Source organism: Acinonyx jubatus, chromosome A1, assembly GCF_027475565.1.
Source record: "Acinonyx jubatus isolate Ajub_Pintada_27869175 chromosome A1, VMU_Ajub_asm_v1.0, whole genome shotgun sequence".
NCBI lineage: Eukaryota > Metazoa > Chordata > Mammalia > Carnivora > Felidae > Acinonyx > Acinonyx jubatus.
Genome location: NC_069380.1, coordinates 199,126,584 through 199,152,440, shown reverse-complemented (window position 1 = coordinate 199,152,440; position 25,857 = coordinate 199,126,584). Strand labels below are relative to the sequence as shown.

General features: G+C 38.0%; 1 protein-coding gene across 2 annotated transcripts in view; it reads left to right on the top strand.

Moving 5' to 3' along the window:
* Positions 1-23,760, top strand: part of PARP8 (poly(ADP-ribose) polymerase family member 8) — a 175,798-nt gene extending 152,038 nt beyond the window's left edge. For both annotated transcript variants that reach the window (XM_053200812.1, XM_015085963.3), the window contains exons 17-27: positions 753-878; positions 2,139-2,204; positions 4,736-4,803; positions 6,524-6,572; positions 7,661-7,773; positions 8,009-8,081; positions 9,314-9,383; positions 9,929-10,002; positions 11,161-11,230; positions 12,070-12,154; positions 23,382-23,760. In XM_053200812.1, coding sequence (XP_053056787.1) covers positions 753-878; positions 2,139-2,204; positions 4,736-4,803; positions 6,524-6,572; positions 7,661-7,773; positions 8,009-8,081; positions 9,314-9,383; positions 9,929-10,002; positions 11,161-11,230; positions 12,070-12,154; positions 23,382-23,484 — 897 coding nt within the window. In that variant the 3' untranslated portion in view covers positions 23,485-23,760. The remainder of the gene's footprint in view (positions 1-752; positions 879-2,138; positions 2,205-4,735; positions 4,804-6,523; positions 6,573-7,660; positions 7,774-8,008; positions 8,082-9,313; positions 9,384-9,928; positions 10,003-11,160; positions 11,231-12,069; positions 12,155-23,381) is intronic.
* Positions 23,761-25,857: the final 2,097 nt, after the last annotated feature.

Genomic DNA, 25,857 nt, shown 5'->3' with positions numbered 1-25,857 from the left:
CTGCAGTTTCCATCACCCGGAACGGTTTCTCCCCAGAGTTAGGTCTCCCTCTCTATCTTTATTCTAGTCTCTGTTGAAACATCACACCTTCCTAGCCACTCAGAAACAGCACCCTCTATTGCCTTAGTCTCTAATGCCTGCTTAATTTTTACAGCATTCAACATGACCAGAAATGTATTTAAACATGTATTTGTTTAACTGATTTGTTTTATTATGCATCTTCTCCATTAGAGTGTAAATTCCACGAGAGAAAGGACCTGTCTGTCTTGTGCACAGAGCCTAGAACAATGTTAGAGCATAATATGTGTTCATGACAAAGGGATATTAGGACGTAATTGGGAGCAACTTATTTTATTTTATTTAAATGTTTATTTATTTATTTTGAGAGAGAAGCATAGAGCAGGGGAGAGGCAGAGAGACAGAGAAGGAGAGAGAATCTCAAGCTAACAGCACAGAGCCCATTGTGGGGCTCAGTCCCACAAACCATGAGATCATGACCTGAGCTGAAATCAAGAGTCGGGTGCTCAACAGATGGAGCCACCCAGGCACTCCAACACATGTCAGCTATTTTAAGTTAGTGGTCAAATTTGTTCAAACTTGATCTGAAGCCATAAGTTACAGATCTGAGAAGTTGATAGCAGTGCTGAGGCTTTCCTGATTAACTTATGCTAGGTACCATGACAGGAAGAAACAATGGCAGAGCACTTGATGAAACCCAAAGGATGGTAACTATCTTATGTATGTATTTCAAGGTGGTAGATCTACTAGTGTCCATGTGTAGGTCTGCATTGGAATCTCCTAGAAAAGTTGTCATTTTCGAGCCATATCCTTCTGTGGTAGATCCTAACGATCCTCAGATGCTGGCCTTCAACCCCAGGGTGAGTACTTACCCTCGCGCACCCCTCCCATTTCCGGTAACAGCAGCTGAAATTCTAATCTCCTTAGCTTTCCTCTTTCTATCTAAATCCCTCCCTTGGCAGGCACATCCCTGACCTGCTGTGGACTCTGGATCCATTTAGTAAATACGGTTCTTCTAACACAAACTTGGTTTCCGGCCTCCTTCGGTCTTTCCCATATCCTGTTACTTTCCCTGTCTTTCCATCTCTTAAAATCATTTTTTAGAACTTCATCTTTATGAACCTAGACCCATTTCATCCTCTCAAATTGCGATCTTTACACATCCCATCTGCATGGAAGGCAGGTAAACAGCTATAATAAACTGGTTTGTAATGGCTGATATGATTAATTTCATTTTATATTTTTTGGGATTCTGGCTTAGTGTAACCTCATTTTCAGGGTCATGGGTAAAAGGACCGACTTGTTTTTCTTTTGTATTTTTTGCTTCCTCATCCCTTGCCTTCCCCCCCTTCCTCCCCTGTTATATGAAGGTTAGTGGAAGTTTAATTCATGTGATCAACTAACATTTCTTCAGAAAACGATTTCATAAATATTCGTGGAGATTTGGTGGAATCCTTCTAAAATAGCAAAATCTTCAAATTGCATGAGAGCTAAAATTGCCTTAGTTTCTATCACTGTTCATCTTGAAATCATTTTCCAGAAACAATGGCTATAAAAAAATGTCCTTGGCTTCCTTCATAAGTGACAACGGTACACATAGTTACAGTGTGCTTGAAGATGAATCATCAGTTAAGTGGTGTCATTTATACACCTGCTAGTCATACTCTTTTGGTAATAATCTTTCAATCAAAAGGAAATAAAAACAAAATGATTTTGTAATATTTAAAGTGGATTTTGGATTTTAGAAGGACTCTATGCTTACTTTACACATCATGGCTTAATTTTTTTAGTGAAAGTAAGAATCAGGAGCCCAATATCTTTTTTGTATTTATAGTTTTTCCCCTGCAGGCTAAACATGATTTTATGTACTTATACATAAATAGGATTGTATTGTTTAAGTAGTTTTGGCATTGTTTTCTTTTTTCTTCTCTCTAACTCAGTTATATATCCTACATCCCCAAACCATCTTGTTAAAGTCTTCTCTTTTATGTACACAACAGACATTGCTTTCAAATTGACTCTGATGGAAAATCCACATACAGAAATCATATGTTTCTCTAGTAATACGCAGACTTGCAAAGGCTTATAGTGAATACTATTTTTTTTGTCTGTTCAAACAGAAGAAGAACTATGATCGAGTAATGAAAGCACTGGATAGCATAACTTCTATTAGAGAAATGACACAAGTAAGTATATCACCTTGTGGTTTTATGCAGTTCAGTTTTGCTAGAGTAAAATCATATTTTACAAATGTCTGAGAGTATTGGCTGTGTAGTGAAATGTAGACTTTTCTATTAGATGGGAGTATAATTAAAATAATTTACAGATTAAAATTGTGTTGTATTAGGATGTTTTAATTAAATTACACCAGTGTATTGGTGGGCTACCACAGTGACTTTTGGAGGGTAATTGCATAATTATAATCCTCATTCTCTCTGCAGGAGTTTGAGCATATGGAAGTGTGTCAGAATAGCTTAAGGCAAAGGTTAAATCTGGTACCATCTTCCTAGACTGTCAATTTTCATTAACAGTAGCAATTTTAACACGTATTTAATGTCAAAATAAAAACAAATATTCTATCAAGTGTAAATTGTGCATAAATATTTTAGAAAGAACACAGATTCTCAGAACAACTTCGGAAGACACAAGACTCCCAGACAGTATGAGTTTATGTTTTTGGTCATTAGAGAGCCTTTGGTGAAGTTTGATGAGCAAGGATTGTGGCTTATTATGAAAGTCTAACAGATCACTGGGCTGTAGTCCAACTCTTGGAAAAGCACATACCGTTGAATTATTGAGGCCTTTCCACTGCCAAAGATTTGGAGAGAGGCTTACAACTCATTATTATAAGTAGAAATTAATAATCCATAATTGACATCAGCACACATTATGGGTTTGGTTTGCGTATGGTGGTTTCAAGGCTTGCACTGCCCTGGAGGCCTTGGAGGCTTACAATAAATACTACCCTGGGTCATTTGCTATCTTTGGGGAAAGAGTATTAGATTCCTTCAGTCTTGAGGCCCACAAAACTTCTGTGTCACTGCTCCCTTCTCCCCCACCATCACCCTTACTCTCCTTGAAAATATGCTCCCAGAGTACATCGTAACATTCCCAGATTTGAGATTTCATTCTTTTGATAGTATTTATTCCATGTAGTCAAATAGGCATCAACAAACAGTGTGTGTCTGACGATGGTAAATGAGGAGATCTTCAATTCACCCGTTATAGTATTTGCTGAAAAGCCATCATGCTTTCTAGTTGTTTTTCTATGTCCATAATTTTCTGTGTTACCTGAATTCCTTTTCAAACAAATATTTATTATTTGTATAAGGCAAAGAAAACAATAAAACACATTTCCATCTAAGGAGAAAGAAGGACCTGTTCCAAAATCTTACACAAAGTTCAGTAAACATTTTTGTGTCACCAAAAACTTTGGTGGTAATAGGGTATTTATACGATACCCTAGACCAGGATCATTCTTGGATAAAAATAGCTACAAAATTCTGACTCTGGGATCAGCTCTCTGCCAAAATTTGCTTCCTTTATTCTGGGTCATGTGTAAGCTATTTTAAATAGAAGGCAGTGGAGACGATCAAGAGTCAGCCTAGGAAGTCAGAGGCGTGTGTTGTATAATTCACTCATCGATGATGTGGCCTGTGACCTTGGGCAAGTTGCGTAATTGCTCGATGCCTCAGCCTCTTCACTGTCAAGGTGGTAAATAGTAAATAGCAATGTGGCATCGCCTTCCAGTGTGCGCTTCGTAGGGATGCCGTCAGGGTTCACTGCGTCATATCTTTAAACCTCTCCCAATAAATATAACATAATACCGTCCTATTTTCTAGAATGTACTGACCTTATAGATAGACCTAAATTGCCACAGACAGATTGCCTCTTGTTCTCTGAAAAGGTTAATTGTCTGGGTAAATTCCAGGAAATACTTTCAAAAGAAGGGCTCTTCCTATGTAAATTTTGTCCAGTTTTTTCCTGTAAAGCTCTACACCTAAGTCAGGACCCTAGGATAGGAGCATGAGTAGTAGCTATGATACAAGGTTTGCTTTGATGTTAGTTAAAAGTTAAAAACAGTCATTTTCGAAGAGAAATGGCACCCGACACTTGTTAAAGGTGGCGAGAGATTTTATTTGAGGACTGGAGTGGGAAAGAGAGACTTGCAGCTCCAGCGAGGTAACCTCCGAGTAGGACCAAGGTGACTGAGGTTTTTAAAGTGAGAACAGCAAGGGACCAAGAGGGGCTTGTGGAGTAGTGAAACTAGAAAGCTGTGGGGAACAGGAAAATTGCAGCAGGGGAATAAGTAGAGAATTACCAGAAGGTTGGCAGTGTAGTTGGGACAAGATACCTCTCGTGGTTGGGCGGCATTATATTACTTTGAACAGAGACTCAGCATGATGCCGGGGATCATCTTTAGGGACGTGGCCTAGTACCAGGAAGCCAGGCTAAAGCTTGATGAAACCTCTCTGTGTAACAAAATGTTGGCGCAAGTCCATTGTGCTATGTGGAAGTTCCGAGTTCACCTGGCCTTGTGGGGGGAACAAGAAGGGTAAATTGTTGCTGTTTGTTGCCACTTCACAGCCATGGGCTTCCGGGTTTAACTAGATTAGGTACACCTGTTCAACCTGATTTTCCTGTTGCAAAAAGGAAAAACAAAAAGGAAGAAAGGAATTTATGAGAGAAATCACGAAGTATAATGACTTTTTTTCAGGCACCGTATCTCGAAATCAAGAAGCAGATGGATAAACAGGACCCCCTTGCTCATCCCCTGCTGCAATGGTATACAATTTTAGTTTTCCTCTCCATTAAAACGGCATCGTTTTCTACTGCCTGCTTTAAGCGGGGAGGGGGGAGGGGGAGGGCCCCATTTTACAAGGCCTGCAATGCTACAGTTCTACAAGCCTGTGAGGCCTGGTGATTTTATAATCAGAGTCCGTAATGACTCTCACTTTAATTAAAACTTGTATATCACAAGGGGAAGAAAATGCTGTCCTACGCGCTACACAGGTATACAGTGTATTTGATGGCAGTTTGTCATTTTAAAAAATGTGATTAGCTGTATTCTAATGGTGAAGCCGTTTTGGTTCATTTAATTTTCTCGTTAACTGAGGACTGAGTGACAATACTCAGTTTCAAACACTTACTGAAAACCTTTCTAAAATGTATGTCTCGTACGGTTCACTCCCTTAACAAGGACAGCATAAACTTGATGAGCTCTTTGTTTGCCGGCTGCTCAGAGTGAGCGTGGTGAGGGGCAAGGCCGTAGTCCCACAGGGATCCTAGGAGGGCTGAGCGAGAACAGGAGTGTGGCTTGAGAGCTTCCCTCCTACCATGCCTGCCACAAAACCCTTTGCCTTCCGGTTTCTTACTTGCAAGATGAAAACAATAGTATCTACTCCCCATACCTACAAGGGTTTTATGTACAAGTCTCTTTGAAATCACTAAAAACTTAAAGACTGGAATTCATCACGACCATCATGCAGTAACACAAATGTGAAGATTATAAGAGATTGATTTGCATGAGATTGATTCTATGCTACAACCTTTTTTAAAAAATGAAAAGATGAGCAAAGGAGAAAAAATGAGTCTGATTACTTAGCTTTCACTTAGAATCTTACAGTGAGCACTTACTCTAATAAGACTTTAAAAATTAGATTTGGAAGTCTTTCTTCTTTGTACCTTTTTTGATCTTATTATTAAAATTTTGATGGATCCAGTAGAATAACACATAGTTTTCATTTTAACTTTTCAAATTCTCACATTAAGTCATATTCAAAATGAAGGTAAAAATCTCAAATATTGAATCTTTTTTTTCCACCCCCTGTAGTCAGCCTCTGATTGTCAACTTTTATTTGTGATCATTTTCTTCGGTTTGTTAGTCGCTCATCTTTCAAGGAGAACAAAATCTACCAAAATGTTTTAGAGTTTTCCCTATTATTATTTTCTGTACTGAAAAGCATAAAATCATCAGTTCTTTCAGATACCTGAATTTAATTTTTTCAACCTCAGTGTCTAAATATGGTGAATAACAGCTTGTGTGTAAACCACTGTATATATCAGCACAAAGATCCTCAAATATTTAAAGAAAGAAAAAGATCTCGTAAAAACTCATTCTTAATTAGACAATGTAGGGAAGAGCCAAAGAAGCGGTTGTAGGAATCAGCTTCTAATCTTTGTATTTACGTGATCATCATGTGAAAATACCTTTAGAAATGTTCATTTTGCTGATGTCTGAGGGGGGTAATGATTAAAGATCACACTTTTAGGGTGTAAGGAACTACTTCTGCGTTCTCAGATATAAAATATTATCTTTTTTGTTACATGCGCTCTTTTAGTTGTTTTAGGAACAAAGCAAACTGATGTAACTAAGTACAAGGATCACTCAGTTTAGTTAATGTCACAGCAAACATTAGTTCCATTCACTTGCCAACTAAAGAAGAAAACTTTAAATATATTTGGCATGTATTTGTGACTGATGGATTATTTTAATTAATTTCAGGGTTATTTCAAGTAATAGGTCACATATTGTGAAACTGCCAGTTAACAGGGTAAGTTGTTTTTTCACATATACATACAGAAATGGGAACAGTCCTGACTAGTTGGGAGAACTGACCCTGTGATGTTTAGGCAGCCTTTCCAGGAAATGGAAGTAGTCTCAGGTTAGGCCTCATTCTTCAGTTTGAAATGACCATATGGGCACAGGCTCTAGGTTTTCCCAAGAGATCAAATTCAAATTCAGGCTGCTGCCCTGAACTTTTAAGTGAGTAAAAGGGTCAATATGAAATCATTTAGTTATTCCGCAAGTGATAGGAGGAATCTGGAGATTGACCAGAGAAAGGTATTGTGGTTTTTATTTTTATCATTGTCAGTTTCTTGTTGTCAAGAAAGATACCGCCTTATCAGCTCAATATGCTTACAAAATAAATGAAAAGCCAATGGACTGATTTCAGTTCTGATCATTACCTAAGGAGATCAGTATCCAGAATCTCAGCTCTCCTGTCTGTGAATCTCTAAACTGCAAGATTCCTTTATATTGTATTCCTATACAAATACATTCCTAAGTGAAAGGGCAGCAATTAGAAAATTTGTCAGGCAACTAATTCAAAAGATTCTGTTTTAATTTCTTTCCATGAACAAAGGGGAAACTCTATGTGAATGTAGGCAATTTCCAGATTTATAAGCATATGCAAATAAAGCATGACGATGGTAATTTTTGCAGTTTTAAAATCTTGAACTAACTTTTCTTTTCTGCTTAGCAAACTCAGATATTTCCCCAGTTGAATAGCCAGTGGATACTTAGGGAATTCAGTAATAAAAGTCTCAAAAAGAAACATAATTAGGAAGGCAGATCTGCTTGGACACGATTACACAATGTATTCCAAAGCTAAATATAAATGACTTTGGATTGTCTGTCTCCTGTTCCTTTTCCATTAGCCTAAAGAATTACCCTTCCTATCAGCAACTCCATATGATTTATCATTTATGCAGGTTTTTTTTTTAATGAATGGTCCTGTTAGTGTAAATTCGTGTGGCTTGAATCTAGATATTTCTTAAGCCAGTAAAATTTGAAATTGTCATCAATCTGATTCTATGTTAATTTTGACATGTTTTCATTTGTCATTATTTTAAATGGCAGCAACTGAAATTTATGCATACTCCACATCAGTTCCTTCTTCTCAGCAGTCCACCAGCCAAAGAATCTAATTTTAGAGCTGCTAAAAAACTCTTTGGAAGCACCTTTGCATTTCAGTGAGTATGGTTTAACGCTGATGGGGATATAGCTTCACCTCGGTCTTCCAGAAATGTGTGGGGAGGAAAACATTCACTTGTAGTAGTTGGCTGTGAGCACTGAGTAGTCCAGTGCCTGATACTTGACTTGGAAATTCAGGACTTTCTGAAGGTACATGATTTATCATACTGTGGCTACTTTAGAGGATTATTAATGTTTGGTTTTACCTTGTCCTTCCCCTCCTCTGTGCTTTAGTGGCTCACATATTGAAAACTGGCACTCTATTCTGAGGAATGGTCTGGTCGTTGCTTCTAATACTAGACTGCAGGTAAGTTTTCTGGATGCTTTACCAAGACCATATTTACTTTTGTGTTAGAGTTCAATAAGCAGTCCTGGTGTTTTGTTCTTATGTGAAAAGGGGTAAGCAAGTGGGCTTCAAAAAATTACATAGGATTTTTAAAAGGCGTAAGTAATGTTCACAAAATAACTGAAGCAGAATTGACCTATACATCATATAGGGATGGAAAGGAAAAGAAATTGAATTCCCCATGAGAAAACAGTAAAGTCACTTTGAGCTTAAGTAGAAGAAAAATTATCATGCAGAAAGTAAAAGTGTACAAGCATTCTGTTGCTAATTCAACACAGATTTCTTGAGCACTGTCCAAGTGTGAATACTTTAAGAAAAAGTAGGGCTCAGAGTTAGCAAAATGGAGATTGGATACCAAAGAGCTATCTGTTACCTGCTTTACCGTCTCTGGGGCAGCACTGGGAGTTAGCGGGATATCGCGGGTATAGTGCTCATCTTTATTTATTCCCTTCATCTCCAATACCCTACCTCACTCTCATTCAGCTGATTTTCATCTGAGGATGGAAAGAGGTCAGGAAATGAAACGCTCAATCCCATCACCTGTGCCAGATCTCATGCTACCTGATGACAGTTGAGATGATACAGTTAAATGTAAATGTCCATAAACACACACTTATTCGATTAGTATTCAGTTCATACTAAATAGGGCACAGGGGTTCTAGAAGACAGGGATAATGAGAGAGAATTTTAATTGTTCTGAGTAGTTTCTTAGAACAGTGGGAGAGTTTCAGTTAATGAAACTGTAACCTGCAAGGTTAGAAGAGATAAGAACGGGATTACAGTGTTGTGTAATGAAAATGTCAATAGGCTGCTTTGTGGCTATACTAACATGTGAGTCCTAATCAAAACCCTCAGCATATATAATGCAGTCTGGTTTGTTTTCGGTATTTTGGAGTCGAATATTTTGGGTAAAAACCTTACTTTATAATAATTCACTGACTTTGTCATAGGTCAGGTGGAAAACTTTAAAATTAAAGATTTTTTTTCTCTGGCCATCACTTTTTATGTATCAACTCACTGAATTTTGAGGACAAAGATATTAGTAGTCCTATTTTCAAATTAGTCCTTTAGGAAATAGCTTTATCATTTTCTAAGAATTTATGCTCCAACATGAGACTAATTTTTCTTATGTAAAGTATTAACCTTTGAAACCATTGGCTGCCCACTTTCTCTCCCACTTCTTCCCCTTTTAGCTCCACGGTGCAATGTATGGAAGTGGAATCTATCTTAGTCCAATGTCAAGCATATCTTTTGGTTACTCAGGTAAGCGTGTGTTTCATTTTTACTTTTTAAATTTTTTTGAGTTTATTTATTTAATTTGAGAGAGAGAGTGCATGCATGCAGGTGAGCAGGGAAGGGGCAGGGAGAGAGGGAGGGAGAAAGAATCCCAAGCAGGCTCCATGCTGTCAGTGGCAGAGCCTGACACGGGTCTCGATCTCACCAACCTTGAGATCTGACCTGAGCCAAAATCAAGAATCAGACACTTACCGAGTGAGCCACCCAGGCGCCCCTTAAAATCAATTTATGAATTTTGTAAATATATCGATTTCTAAATATAGCAAGAGAATTTCCTATCCCTATTTTCCATGCAAATTTTTTTTAAAAGCTGTATTTTCTACTTCCTAACACTGTCAGGACTTCTAAACCCACTGACTTTCCACCCCAAGTCACAGGAGCTGGTCCTTCAGGAGCCCATCGTGATCATTGGTGCCCCATGCAATGAAATCTTAGGCAAAGTGTCAAGGGATTGTATTTGAGGGGCATGATACAGCTTTGTTCCTGAATTACTCTTTTCTTGGTGTCCTCAGGGATGAACAAGAAGCAGAAGGTGACAGCCAAAGACGAGCCGGCCTCAAGCAGTAAAAGCAGCAGCACATCACAGGTGTTGTAGTGACTCGAGTGGCTGATGTGATGAGTGAACGTTAGCCTCATTAGCCAGCAGGACATCAATAAGTCTGGCTTTTTAAGTCTTCAGAGTCATTGTAAATAGTCATTACGCATGAAGGAACAAAACTTACCCTCACGTGTAATAATCAGAGTGCCTTTATTCAGTAAACATTCAGCAAGTATTTATTAAGCTTCTCCTGTAATGTTTTAGAGACTGCTAAGCATTGGGCTATGGTGATGATAAAAAATAGATCGCAAAACAATAGAGAATTCCTTTGGGAGCTTACATTCTGTTGAATGGCTGTGAATGAATTAAATATATATTTAGATAGAATTCTAGGTGGTGGAGAAAAATGGAGAAAAATCAGGGAACAGAGATGTTTAATACCGTGAGATAGAAGATGGGACCAGAGTGACTGTCCCTGGGCTGGTCAGGAAAGGGTGCTCTTTCTCAGGTTATTGTGTGGAGACCTATAGTCAGTGAGTCCATGAGCCCTATGGGAGGAAGAACATTCCAGGCAGAGAAAAGAGCAAGCACAGATCCCTTGTTGTTTCAGAGGAAACAACCATTCTGGACCAATTAAAAATCTACTTAATGAATAATGTGACTTTAAATTGAAAAAAAAAAAAAGGATAGCTAACTTAGTATCTAAAAACAAAAGCAAAACTACAGATTTTCTACATGAGATTTTTCTGAAACGCCTGCAGCTTAAGTTAATGGTGCTGTAAAAATGGGTTGGTTTTAGGTTAGTTAGATGATCTGGAATAACTGATTTTAATGTTTAAAAAGACTATGCAATTTTAATTTTGTTTCCCTTGAAACAAGGATGCCAGGCTTCCAGTAAAAATAAATTTGAGTTCTAATTCTATGATGTGATGCTGTTAAACTTTAATTTAGCCTTTTTAGTTCACTTATCTTGAGAGTGATTTGATAATGATTATGTACAGAAATTAAATGATACAACAAATATAGCTTGACATTAAGAAAGAATTCAAGGATATTACTGCTAGTCTAGATAGCACCCTCCCCCCACTTTTTTTTTTAATCTGGAGCTATCTCAGGGGCTATTATTTTTTAACGATGATGAGTTCTCTTTTCACTTGAGCAACTGCCCCATTTTCAGTCTAATTTTTAAATTCTTTTGGAATTCAGTCACAGAAAAAAGGACAACAATCCCAATTCCTGCAAAGCCGTAACCTAAAATGCATCGCCTTATGTGAAGGTACGTTGAAAGTTCTACAAACCTTGTAGCATTAATTCTCTATGTTATATGTATTTAGGAATTTGAGTATATTTACAGAATGCTCATAATGCATTAGTGACAGCATTATTCCTCGTGACCTTCTCTAAGGGCACAGATGGGAAACAGGTACAATATGGAGCGTTAAAGGTGAAAACAAAGTGTCACTGGCAAGAGTTCAAACAGTGCTGTATTTTATTCTTGGCAGATATCTCAGAATGGTAATTATATTTTCCTGATCAAGTATTACTAATCTCTTCTGTTAATATGCCACCTTCCTCTTTAAGTTGGCTTTTGAATGTGTAATGCCATGGAAAATTGGAAAGATGAACCAAGCACCAAGAAGAGAACCCAAATAGGTCTTCTGTTTCTACGCTGAAATTATTAATTTCTTCTGAACTTGGGATAGAAAAATTGATAGGTGATTTGGAAAATCATACACTTTTCTTTGTTCTTGCTATAAAATCTGACCTTGACTAGAAAAGCATTTTTTCCTTGTGTTGAGAGTTTTCAGTAGCCACTCTTAACTGCCTTTTAAGTTATATGGGAGACCAAGTTGTTTTCCACATAGTTCCCGAGTCAGGACTGTTTGCTTTTAATAATACACAAGTGATTGCTTTCCTGTTGTTACGCTGATGGTGTTTAAAACATAAAATTGTTACATGACATTTCATTGTTTTTACTACATTTTTGACAGCTAATTAGGTTAAACAATTTTTCATATGCTGGTCTGTGCATGTTCTTTTTGCTTTTAGATTCTAAGAGCCAGGGGTATAGTAACTTAGAATAAATAGTTCTTTACTTTTATCTTCCACTTACAGTGATCACCTCACCTGACCTGCACAAACATGGAGAGATATGGGTCGTCCCCAATACTGATCATGTCTGCACACGATTCTTCTTTGTGTAAGTGTAAAGGTTCACATTTGTGTCTTACTGTCTTCTCCATGAATGAGATAGTAGTGACTACATTTCTTTCTTTTTTTTTTTTTTTTTGGTCATTTTAGCTGCCGATATATAACAGACAGCTAATTTCTCATTATATTAATGTTTGTTTTATTTTAATGAGCTCTAAAAAACAGAGTGATATTTAAATGTTAATTTAGAAGAACTGAAGGAAAACATCCTGTCTCTTTAACCATCTATGTGTGCATGTATGTACACGTGTATATATGTGTATATATACATACACACAGATAGATGTAACATAGATATATACACACATACACACATATCTTTATCTATGGACTTAAAAATATGATAACTGGGAATGAAGAAAACAATAATGAGAATGCCCTGTCCCTATGAAAAGTTGATGCAGGACATACTGATGTGGAGTTTTTGACACAGCTGTATCAAAAGAGCTGTATGAAAATGTAATAGCATTAGTTTTCAGCCCTAAATAAATGATGAGTCCAGTAAACCTGTCTGATTTTCACCCATCTTTGTTTGACTCCCAACCCCTTCCCCTGCCTGTTTCTTCCTCATCCATGGTCCTATCACAAGAGACCCCTTGGGAAAGAATTGAGCATATCTGTTTTATACTTTTATGTAGTCTTCTAAACAGAAGATGGAAAAATGCACTGGGTCGCTTTATAAGCCATGTCAAAATGACTGCAGCAAGATTGCTTCGATGTATAATGTATCTGTAGGATGCTATGCCTACAGCATTTGATCTCTTACCTAATGGACAGGTGACAATGGAAATTTTATGAACTGCCTGGTTTTCTTTTGGATAATATAAAAACTGACTTTCTTATGATACTGATTTACATATTATGTATTTATATATCTTCTGTATTTTTGATACACATTAATACATAAGTTATGTATTGTGAGACATATATATATCTATAGATTTTTTTCTTAATGGCAAAGCAGCCATAAGTGTTGTAGAAAAAGCCTGCTTTGGTTAGACAGTTTGTGTCCAGGCTCACCAGTTAGATGGTGTTAACCATGCTGCATAACCTTCCTAAGTTTCATCAGTGGGTACAGTAGAGTATCATCAGTAGATATGGTAGCACAATATATCTACCTTAAGGGGCAGAATCCCAACAGGAAACCCGCGGCCCATGAAAAATACTGTAATTTCTTTTCTTTTTTTAATAATAATATTTATTTATTTTTGAGAGAGAGAAAGAGACAGACAGGGCCTGAGCAGGGGAGGATCAGAGAGAGAGAGAGAGAGGGAGACACAGAATCTGAAGCAGGCTCCAGGATTTGAGCTGCCAGCACAGAGCCTGACACGGGGCTCAAACCCACAAACCCTGAGATCACGACCTGAGCCGAAGTCGGACGCTTAACCGACTGAGCCACCCGAGCACCCCCAAAATTACCATAATTTCTATCATCCACAAGTAAGTTACTTAAAAAGGTGTGGTTTATAGGGGAACTGGTCTAGTGTAGTAACCAGGATCTAGTAACACCACAGCTGTTGTTACTACATATACTTAGGGCCAAAAGGACAAGAACAAAAAACAATTATCAGACCTGGCAGGAGAACCCTTTCTAGTTCAGCAGCTTTGAAAGTCTACACATAGCCTGAGGTGCCCTTGTGGATCTGGAGCTAAGGGAAACCTGGACTTTGCCCTCCTGCCAAGGTCCTGCTGGGACTCCCCATTTCCTCTACCAGAAAGTAGAGGGCCAGGGAGCATACTGATAGAGTCCATACAAATCGGTCTTCTGGGTCAGAATGCAAGGTAGACAAGGATGCCATGTGGGTCTGGAGGTTCCTAGAGAAGCTATCTGCATGCTAGCTTAAGGTTATTATGAGCACAAAGTTGGTGCTATGCAGATCTCCATTGAAATGCCCTCACTAAATACTTATTTTCCCCTTTTTTTTTTTTTTTTTTTGAGAGAGAGAAAGAGCGTGTGCATATGAGCAGGGGAGGGGGGCAGAGAGAGAGGGAGAGAGAATCCCAAAGCAGGCTCCATGCTCAGTGCGAAGCCCGACTCAGGGCTCAATCTCACAACTGAGATCATGACGTGAGCCGTAATCGAGAGTGGGATGCTTAACCCACCGAGCCACCTAGGTGCCCCTCCCCTCTTCTTTCTTTACCATCGTGACTGTTATCTTCTGTTAGAAGATTGGCTTTCCCAAAGACACATCCAGTCCCGAAGTTGTTTCATTGAGTGGCCTTAGGATTTAGAAAGTAACTCCAAAGTCCTCTCCTTAGCCTGATGTTAGTTAATTTATCCCTTTTAGTGACTTGCTAAAAGTCAAATATATTGAGCCAAATAAACAACTTTAGATATTTAAGTATGCATTCTAGCATTATTTCTTTGAAATTTTACATAAATTATATGTAAAATAAATCTGTAGGGATATATGTGTTGGGTGTGTATTATGTGTGTGTCTGGAGAGAAGGATATCTGTATTTTTTAGAAGAAAAATTTGAGGAAAGACCACCTGAAGAAAAGAGAACAAAATTCTTCTAGTATATTTAGATACTTTACAAATAGTATAAAGAAAAAAATTCTCTTAAGATAATGATTTTAATTTCTTTATAATTTTTTTAATGTTTGTTCATTTTTTGAGAGACAGAGACAGAGAGAGAGAGAGAGAGAGAGCGCGAGCATGAGTGGAGGAGCAGAGAGAGAGGGAGACACAGAATCTCAAGCAGGCTCCAGGCTCTGAGCTGTCAGCATAGAGCCCGACGTGGGGTTCGAACTCACAGACTGTAAGATCATGACCTGAGCTGAAGTCAGACACTTAACCCACTGAGCCACCCAGGTGCCCCCTATTTTCATTTCTTTATAAATGCAAATGTGATTTCATCCTTTTTCTCTGCACCCTCAGGAAAGAAGGGACTAATTAAGGAAAATTGATAAGATTCAAACACATCAAAAGGAGAATCCATTCACTAATTAATGTACATTCTAATTACAACCATCAGCTTCTTTATAAAGGATATAATCACAGAGTTCTGTGAGTGATGTGCCTCCCCAGTGAGTGGTAACATCTAGGAAAAGATAAATTGAGGAGAAAGAAGTGAGTTGTCACAAATATACTGTTATCAGACAGAAAATCTTATTTTCTTATTATTTTATTCCGTTTTTTTTATTAACATTATCTGATTCCTTATTTAGAAGTCTGACCTGATAGTAGGATATAAATTAATGTTCCTTCTTTTTTATCTATTATTAAGTGAAACTACTAAAATATTTCAGTAATTTCCATGCTAATCTGATTTCTAGAATGGAGATAATAAAACACTAATTTAATATCCTATTCATACTCTTTCCAACAAGTAAACAACAACACAGAATGAAGGAAGAATTGTGGGGATATTTTAGGGAACAGACTGCTACATCAAAAAAAATTTTGAAAGTAAAATTTAAAAGAAGACATCACTTAGAAAAAAAAAGAATAAGTTCAAAAAAATTTTGTTGGATAATTTCAAAGTGAATGAACTTAATCAAATTTTAATGCTTTAGGCAAAATGTAATAATTAGATGTTTTGAACAGATTGTAACCAATTTTAAGTGTCTAAGGATTCCTGATAAAGTTTGATTTCTGATTGGGCTTGAGACACATGTACACAAGGCATTAAGGCCAATATTTAGAAATATGGCAGCAGTTTTTAAAAGGGGCTAGAAGCTCGGCTCCCCGAAGCAGAAGATGCAAAAACCAAATGGATACATTGTACTCTAGTTATATGCAACAAACATGCCTGCTTCACAGTGAATGGGGAATTTTAGAGCAAGAGAAGGAAGATTTACTATTAGTATTTCCCATTAATAGGATTATTAAATAATAAAATTGAGGATAAGGTTAGTGATAATTTGGCAAGTAAACAGGTGTGTCCAGTGCCATGGGCCCCCCCCCCCCCCCCCCCCGGCTAACCCTCACCCCCACCCCATCCTGCCATAGTGACAGCTGTTAGAGGTAAGAGTATATGTCTTCTCCCTCAGCTCTCTGGGACCCAGGAAAGGTTAAGAACTGCTAGGTTTGTATATCCTGCTTATTTGATGTTACAACCTGTTTCATGCTTTAGTGTTTCTTTGATTTAGAGCAGGTAGATCTTCAAATGAATTGTTTCCATATGTTGTCTATTAGATAAAGTTAAGGTATATACACTCCCTCCTATTTTTCAAGACATACCAATAAGTTCAGAAACTTAAGAACGGGAAGGACCAAATCAGGTAAGTCTGCAGAGAAGGGATTGGGTATTTTCAGGTTTCTGAGTCAAGCAGATCTCAGGGCTAAATACGTTTCAGGAATTCTTATCCAAAATCTATCTTCTAAGGTCTAGCACAAATATCACCTCTTCCATGAAGCTCCCAGTCAAAATTAATCTTTCTTCCTGGTGTTCTGACACCCCACATTGCAGAACTTTCATTTAAAATTCAGTTTTTTCATTGTATCTGACTTTTCTATGAGGCTATCAACTGCCAAAGGGCAGACCCCTGCTCTTGCTTTTATTTTTTCTTTACGATTTTTTTTTATACTTTGTTTTGAGAGAGAGAGAAGGAGAGAGAGAGGGGGAGAGAGAGAGATGCCTGCATGCACAAAAGGAGGGGCAGAGAGAGAGAGGGAGAGGCTGAGATTCCCAAGCAGGCTTCCACACGCAGCTCAAACCGTGAGAGATCATGACCTTAGTCAAAATCGAGACTTGAAAGCTTAACTGACTGAGCCCCCCAGGCACCCCTACTCTTGCTTTTTTTTTACTGTCCTACATGCCCTGAAGCACTTCCCAAGATACCCAATGCCGAGACGCCTGTCAGTACATTTTTAATGAATGAACAAAAACAAAGCTGAAAAGGACAATATTTTGGATTACTAATGTATGGTTTTTACTTTTGGTCAAAGTTTGAAATATATCTAAAGAAGAAGATACAAGAAAAATTTGTAAAATAAGAACTGTATAATGGCCATTAAAGGAAGAGAACTTGCATCATGATTTTGCAAACAAAACAAAACAAAACAAACAAAACCCACAAACAGTGTTTGAATGGGAACATAGTGAGTAGACAGACAACTTATTTATAAAGTTGGAAGACAAACCATTTGGTCATGGCTCGGTGACACTGTGTGACATAAGCTGTGCGACATCAAGCTGATAAGATCGGGAACTTTGCTTTATCCCCAGCCTATAATAAATCCAATTTCTCTGTCTGCAACCCAGATCCCTTTCCAAGATTTAAACTGCCACATCACTCTCCTGCTTAAGATTCTTTCGGAGCTGCTTGCTTCTTATAAGACGAAATCCCGTGTCCTTTTACAAAGGGAACCACACAACTCCCCAGCCCTTTGTTCCTCCTTCAGCGCCACGCCTTAGAAAGTCAAGGAGATCCAGTCCCCAGCCTCGTGCCCCCCAGATCTCATTGCCCACAATTTCTCCCCTCCAGATGTTCTGCGTCACAACCTGAACTGTGCACTACAATTCCCACACCTTCATGCTTTTCTTCTTTCCTTTCTCCATTGAGCTTGGATTCTCTCTTCCTCTCTACCCTCAAAGTAATTTATCTAATTCCTACTCATCCTTTAAATTTCAACATATGCCTTCCGTTCTTCCTAGAACTTTCCTAGACTCCTTTGTACCTCTCCTTAGTGTTACTGTGTGATGCCGTGGGCATGTTTTTGTCATTGGGTTATTCTTCCTTATGCATGGTCTTCTCCATTATTCTGTATACTTCTTGAGGTTGTGGACTGTATGGCTCATTTGTCTTTGTGTGTTCAGCACAGTGCTTAGCAGAAAAGAAGGAATGAATGAAATGCCCACATTTAACTGCTCGCTAGGTATTTCCCCTCGAAAAGTCTGCTCATACCTTAAAATCAGTGTGTACAAAGTGGACCCCATTATCGCTAAATCCCCTAATCAAGTTCTCGGCTTTCTCAATCTCTGCAGTCATTTTACATCAAAGAGACTTGAAATCCGAGCTCTTGTTCTTAATTTCTTTCTCCTTGTGCGCTGTAGTCATCAGCTCCCAGTATACCTTTACCGTTTTCTCCTTTCAATACCTTTGTTTCCATGGATATATCATTCTCTGCCCCAGAGTCCACCAAAAGATTACTAGTTATTCTCCATGCTTCTCATTACCCCTAATCTATCTTGTACAATGCCAGATTTATTAAACATTAAGATGATTAGACTAGTGATACCTCTTCATTGTATAGAAACTGAAATCAAAGGCAAGCAAAAAGAAGAAAATCACCTGTAATATCCCCACTTGGAGTTACATACAGCTAATCTTTTGGTGTATAGTCTCCATTTCTATGCATATAAAATTTTAAGGTCATACTATTTATATCACATTAATATTCCTAAAGCAGAGTTTTGATTATACCTTGTTCATACAGACTGGTCGTTTTTAACAAACAAAAACATGGTATTCTGCAACATAGGGACCATTTTACTTTCCCTCAATTATCCATACAAAACACTGATTGAAAAAAATTATTATCCAAGTTGTTTCTTGAGAGCAGCTTGGAATTATTTTTCCCACTACTGTGCCTTTGTTCCGTCAGTCCAAATGATGGGCCTTCTCCCCAGCTTAGCCTTCTCTAATCTTCCAAGCCTAACTACATGGTCTTTTCCAAGGGGTCTTCTTGACATCCCAGTCAGACATGATTTCTGTCTTTAAGTTTTACTCACTCTTTTTTTTTTTTTTAATATTTACTTATTTTTGAGAGAGAGACAGAGTATGAGCAAGGGAGGGGCAGAGACAGAGGGAGACACAGAATCAGAAGCAGGCTCCAGGCTCTGAGCTGTCAGCCAGAGCCTGACGCAGAGCTTGAACCCACAGACCGCCAGATCATGACCTGAGCTGAAGTCGAATGCTTAACCGACTGAGCCACCCAAGTGCCCCTTTACTCGTTCTTGTTCGTCATAAAATCTGCTTGTCCTTGATGCCTGCCTTACAGTTATTTGCATAACTTTATTATCTCCCCTCGTAAAGTGCAGATTCTGTTCACAAGAAACAACACATAACAAATGAAAGCAATGACAAAAGACTGCATGTTCCAATGTAATGAAGAAATTGTACATGAGTTGTGACATAGACAATGCTGTTACAGCATCAGATATCTTCAGGAACTTTGGGGAAGTGCCGGATATCATTCGATTCACCGTGAATTTCTTCTTTTTATTGCTAATGAAAAATAGTGCTATCATTTCTGTATTCCAGATTCAGGGAGCCCGAAAACAAATTTACGTGTGCCATTCTTTAAAGCTGTCACAAAGCTGCTACATCAGTTTGAGAATAGAACATGTCAGTACATTCAAAAGTTTTTATCCACGTTTTGTAACATACCCAGAGAGTTCCAGAGAGCTAAATTCCATCTGTTGTCTTATTTTCCTTCTCATAGCTTTTTAGACAGATTGGTTTATTTTTTATTAAAATTTTAGCAATCTTCTTATACTCCTGAGAACATAAGTAATTTTAGACTTCTTTTAGATGGTTTCATTTTTCCTTCTTCAGAAAACCCTAGTCAAGTATATCATTTCCCTATGATATTATTCTTGCTCCATTTCTTTTTTTTTTTTTTTTTTAATTTGTTGCTTTCTGGGCATAAATGAACTTCACTGTTAGCAACTGAGTGTTTGTCTGTAATACTAATAAATAGTTGCAAAGTATTCTGTATGCCATATTGTAATAAGTGCCCAAATGCTACTAGTATTACATAGATATGAATTCTGCCAGTTGACCCGATCAAATGGTAGTTTGTCTTTCGTTTATTATTATATATGCTTCATAGTTTTAGACACCTGGATGCCTGGGCCAGTTTTATCCTTCCAACCCACAGCTGTTATGCTTTCTTGTGGGATTCACAGACAGTGGGAAAACATGCATTTTTCTTAATACTTTCAATCTCAGTCCCTCACTCTTGCTCTCCCCTCACCCTGTGCTCTTTGTGTCTTAAATTATTAGCATTTATTTAAAGAATGTGAGTCTCGTCTCCTTTCCACTAACTATATATGCTTTTAAAGTGTTGATGAACACATAGTATTGGGGGTAGCAGACCCTTCCATTTGGACATAGGGTGTCGGGGGAGTGGGATATGACTGGAGACAAAGTTTTGGTTTGAGTCCCGCAGGACCTGGTGTGCCATGCCAGTCTCATTGGATTTTGTCCTGCAAGTAAAGTGGAGGCCATTTGTATCACTGTAGCAGAGCAGAAAATAGTCTTAGGGGAGAGATGATGGGGTAAGTGTGGAGACAGAGAGATCAGCTATAATGTTATTACAATCATCTAGGTCAGTGTTTCTCACTACAGAAGAAAATGTGTTTGACATCGTGACTTGGGAAAAAACAGTGTGTCCTTTGTGTGGTGCATTCAGTGTTCTGTATCTTATTCTATCATAATCTCATTGAAAAATGCTAGCCTGAACAATCTAAGTTAATTTTGGAACCCGCTAATTGTACATAACCTGAAGCTTGAAAATCCCTTATTTAGATGAATGATAATGAAGGCCTAAATGAAGGTAATGGCATCAAATGGAGAGAAGATGCAACTGGGAATAATTAAGAAAACAGAAGCAAGATAACTTGGTGACTTACTGGAATCAGGCACATGGAAGAACCAAGAAGGACTGAAGTTACCTTGTTGGGAGAGTGGGTAGACAATGGTACTCCAAATTGAGATTTTGTTAGGGTAAAAAAACAAAAGCAGTTTCAGGGTAAAAAAGTTAAGTTCAGTTTTGAATACACTCGATTTGTGATTTCTGTGGGAAAATTACAGTTAGGGAAAGATGTAAGGATTAGAGATATAGTTTAGGAATCAGCATGTGGGTGACAATTAAAGCAGAGGGAGGGATTGAAATAATTGAGATTTTGCAGATCATGAGAAGAGAAAACACTGAGAGTGAATTGTGGATAAAATCAGCATTGAAATGGGAGGCCACGGAAGAGGATGCAGTGAAGGAAATTGAGAATTAATAATCATAGGGCCGGGGCGCCTGGGTGGCTCAGTCGGTTGAACGTCCGACTTCGGCTCAGGTCATGATCTCACAGCTCATGGGTTTGAGCCCCGCGTCGGGCTCTGTGCTGATGGCTCAGAGCCTGGAGCCTGCTTCGGATTCTGTGTCTCCCTCTCTCTCTGCCCCTAACCCACTCGCATTCTGTCTCTGTCTCTCTCAAAAAATAAATAAACATGGAAAACAATTTTTTTTAAATAATAATAGTCACAGGGCCAACGAGGAAGTGAAGAGATAGTATCACTTGAGGAAAAAGAGCAGTCCACTGTATCACATACTGCACACATAGCAGGTAAAGTCTTGTGAACTCCTCACCTAGGAGGCCGTGGGCAACCATTGTCAGTACACTCAGTAGTGTGGTAGGATCAGAAGAATGACTGCAGTGGCTTGAAGACATGAGAAGTTAGAAGGTATTACAGACAAATCTCAAAGGTCGGCATTAAGTTGAAAGGAATAGAGATTGTAGTAGGTAGACTGGGTCTCGGTTAAGCCAAGAATACCCTATTCAACTTTGTGTCCTGTGTACAGAGGACACAGTAGGTGTCTAGACCCTACTACAGGTGCCACAGAGCCAGAATAAACATAAATGCATATTGGGAAAATGAGAAGAGCTACATGTGGACGGTATGTGTAACTAGTACTATGGTTTTCTTCGTGTCTTCCCACTGTCCTTTTGGCAGTGTCTTTGCTTTCCAAAATCTGGATCCTGGAGGAACTAGCTGGATTGACTTGGTAAACACTGTTATCTCCCTCGGAACGAGCCTGCCAGCCAGTTTGCCTCTCCAGCCTTGGCTCAGTATTACGGATGGCTTAATTTACCCTTAGCCCTGTGGGTAGCCGGGATTTGTGTAAAAGCCAGTAAAATGTATTTTACTTGCCCTGTAAAATATATCTTTTACGTAGTTTGCCACAAAGCACCAAACTTGATTTGGACAGTACTTAAAGCATTTCACTTGAGCATTTTCCACTTAATTAACAGAACACTTACAGTTTGATCTCCTGACGAAATAATTATAACTGGGCTATATACCACATACCCCTTTCTTTTCTTTACGGTGATGTTTCACTATGAGTGTGTGTGTGTGTGTGTGCGCACGTGCGCATATTTATACGGAAAGAATTAAACAAGTTGATAGGCAACCGTGGGTCAGTTCTTACGAGTCTACATTCGATATAAATACAGTTATCACTAGGTGTTTAAGCAGTGGGTTATGTAAGGACCTGGGTTCTCATTGCTGTATGCCCTCCATTTCATTTCCCTGTATTGTGCTATTTCAGGAGAATTTTTATGTGGTTAGGAAAAGACAGTGGTGCGCATAAATCTTTGAGACTGCTTACAGCCCTGGTTATCTATTTTGAAGTAATTACCACTTCTCTAAAGCTTCTGTCTTGAAGTCATTTTTATGAAATAAAATTAATTCATCACCTATTCTACTTCTGACCATTATCATGGAAGTTTAAAAATTCATTCTTGGAAAATTCTTATTGCCCAAGTAAGTTTATTTGAGGAAATGAAGAATCATCTAAAACGCAATTATTTCTTTTTAAAGGACTTTGCAACTGCTGTCCTTTAATGTTCTATTTTCACTTCTACAGCTTAGCTACACTTGGCGCACTTGCATTCTAATGTGAAGTACCAGCATTAAGTAAGAACGTCTTGCATAGTCAGACTACGTAGAGCAGCCAGAGATAAGAGAGAAAATGCAGCACTGATCACAACAGAGTGATGATGAGAGGGCAGGCATGGCAAAACAGCAGTGGCAGAGAGTGAAGTCATTTCTAAGAGTGTCGCAGATGAGAAAATAAATAAATGATTGAGGCTGGAGTGGCGCTGGGAAGTTTAGAAGCTAAAGAACGTAAAGCCGAAGCTGGTGTTTCCTCCACGGTAGGCTTCGTATAGCAGCCACTGTGGGAAAATGCTTGCAAGGCCGGAGACACGGGTGCTTCCGGCATCACAAGCCGTGCTTTATGTGGGGGTGAAAAAGTCGAAATTAAGAAAGGAAGGAAGGGGAAATCAGGGCACGATTGAGCATAATCATGTGTTTAGTAATGCAGACACATTATTAAATCCAGAAGAGAAATGACTCCTTCGCTATTGATTATTGATTCCTTTCAGCTGTACTTTGGGTGCCAAACAGCATTTCTAAGGTGGCTTAAGTGATTTTTGAATGTTTCGTCTTTTTAAATGTCTTATGTTTCTTTTTTGCATTTCAGCTATGAGGATGGCCAAGTCGGAGATGCAAATATTAACACGCAAGAAGGAGGCATTCACAAAGAGATCCTTCGAGTAATTGGTAATCAAACCGCTACTGGGTAAAGGACCACCATTTAATTAACGTGATTTGAAAGGCTTCCTCGGGTTCAAAGCTGGATTTTGAACTGAAGAAGATGATAAAATAATTTATTGTTATTATAAACAAAAGTAACCCTTTGAATACTGATTTTTTTCTTAGTATTTCTAAGCATCTCATTAAACATACCTAAAATGGTATACAATTTATCAATTGTAGGGTTATGGAATCTAGTAATAAAATTACAACAGCACTTAAACTTAAGTTTGGGTTGCTCACACAATAAACAGATTGAAAAAACAGTTTTGTGCTGATATTTTTATATTAAACTCTTTAATTGGAAATTTGGTATTATATACCGACATTTTAGGTTACCAAAATAGAACTGAGAACATTTTATAATGACGTCTAAACCTATACAATACTTTGCAATAAGTCTGTTTGCACATTCCGATGTGCTATTTAATTAGTGGTATGAACATTCAAATGTTTGGGGAGGGGATGTTTCCTATTCTCCTGTTACTTTTTTCTTAAACAAAAACAATTAGGTCTTAGATGCAGTGCTTTGCCCAAGAGTATGTAATGTACATATCTATAGATTCATGCATCAACATGTGTGTGATGGTGCATATATGTGTGTGTATACACATATATGTGTATTGACAACAGAGATGGCATGGCTCCATGATTCCATTCCCATTTAATGAAAAGAAAATAATATTCAGTAAGCAGGAAATCTGGACATAAACCAAGACACGAGTCAAATTTATCACCATTCATTCACTGAAAATATTTACAAACAATTTTTCTATTTATTTAAATAATTTTTCCTTCAGTTAAAATTCAACTCTTTTATAACGTTCTCTAACAATTATAATTTGGGGAACACAGGTGCCCCAGGTGGACTAAATCTATATTCAAATGATTATATGTTTAAAAGAAGGGCCTCAGAATTTAAACAAACAGTATATATTTTTTATTTACTACAATGGAACATTTTTACAATTTATTTATACCACACCAGCATTTTTATATTTTTTCATCTAATACCTCTGCTTATGTTTTTTCGTATTGAGAAAGAAGACAAACTTTGAAGTTTCTTTTATATTAAAAGAACACAAATAGATTTATAGAGAATAATAGCACCAGCTCTCAGCATTTTCCTTTCAAGAGTCATGTGCTCATCAAAATCATTTCTATTTCTTTGGGTCCTGAAGTTATTCTTGCTCATTATAAGTTTTAATTGACAGTGTTTTATTTCCTACGTGATATCTTTGGAATAAGGCCATTCATGAGAGCAGTTTAATTAACAAGTCTGCCACTCTATTCAGACCCTGAATCAAGGCTCATATCTGATTCTTATTTATTTAGAAAGAAAAAAAAAGTAAAAATGTATAGTCATTTGCAAGTATAATGTTATAACTTCTGTGTTTAGTTCCTTTGGCACACAAGGTGAGCAAAAAGGTCACACGCATCGCTAAGGGTTGCTACTTAAGTATTTACCTATTGTTTGTTTCCTTATATTGTAAATAATTGATAATGCCACTTATTTCTGCAAAAATAGACTTGAAGCGGTTGAGATACTAATCATTGTGATAGGATCCACTTAAAACATTGATCCATTCCGACTTGGGCCTCCAAACTCAAAGCCAGACTGAGGCATAGTAGGGCATAGATCTAGCACTCTGTGACCAGATATTTGAAGACTTTCCATGGGACAAGCGGATGACTTGCTTCTTTCTGCCAAGACTCCCCAAGTCTCCCAAATCCCTTTGACTGCGTTTTAAAAACATTTTTAAGCGTCAAAATTACTGTTTTCAAATTAATTTTGCGGCACGTTCTATATATAATATAGTTGTGAAGACGTAATGGCAGGATTTGGAAGTTGAGGTCTCGGAACCCCACCTGTGTGGCCACTGGCAGCACTGAGGCAACTCCAAAAACGCCCTGTAGTGCCCCCCCCCGCCCCAAGCATAGTTTTCGAACCACGGACCTAACCCATTAAGGTTTTACTTAACAGTTGAGTGATCTACAAGGAGTGTAGTATCAGAATCTGAACTGGAATGGGTGACTTGGAGGACTCAGGGGAGAGTATTTGAGGGAGGAAAAACTGGAAGAATGCAAACCTCTACCACCAGTTTAAGAATAGAACTTGGATGTAAATTTTTAAAAAAATGAAAAGAAAACAATAAAAGTAGATTCACCTCTTAGAGCAGGGGAAGCAGTTGATAGTTTTAATGCCCACTAACTATTACAGACAATGGACATCTGTTATGATAATAAGATGTCTCCAAATAGTAACTAATTGAATGCTATTGCAGTGCAAAATGACAGATTTTAAGTTTGTTTTGAAAAATTGTCAATCTTTGTAAGCAAATATTCGAAGTATGAGAGCCAAT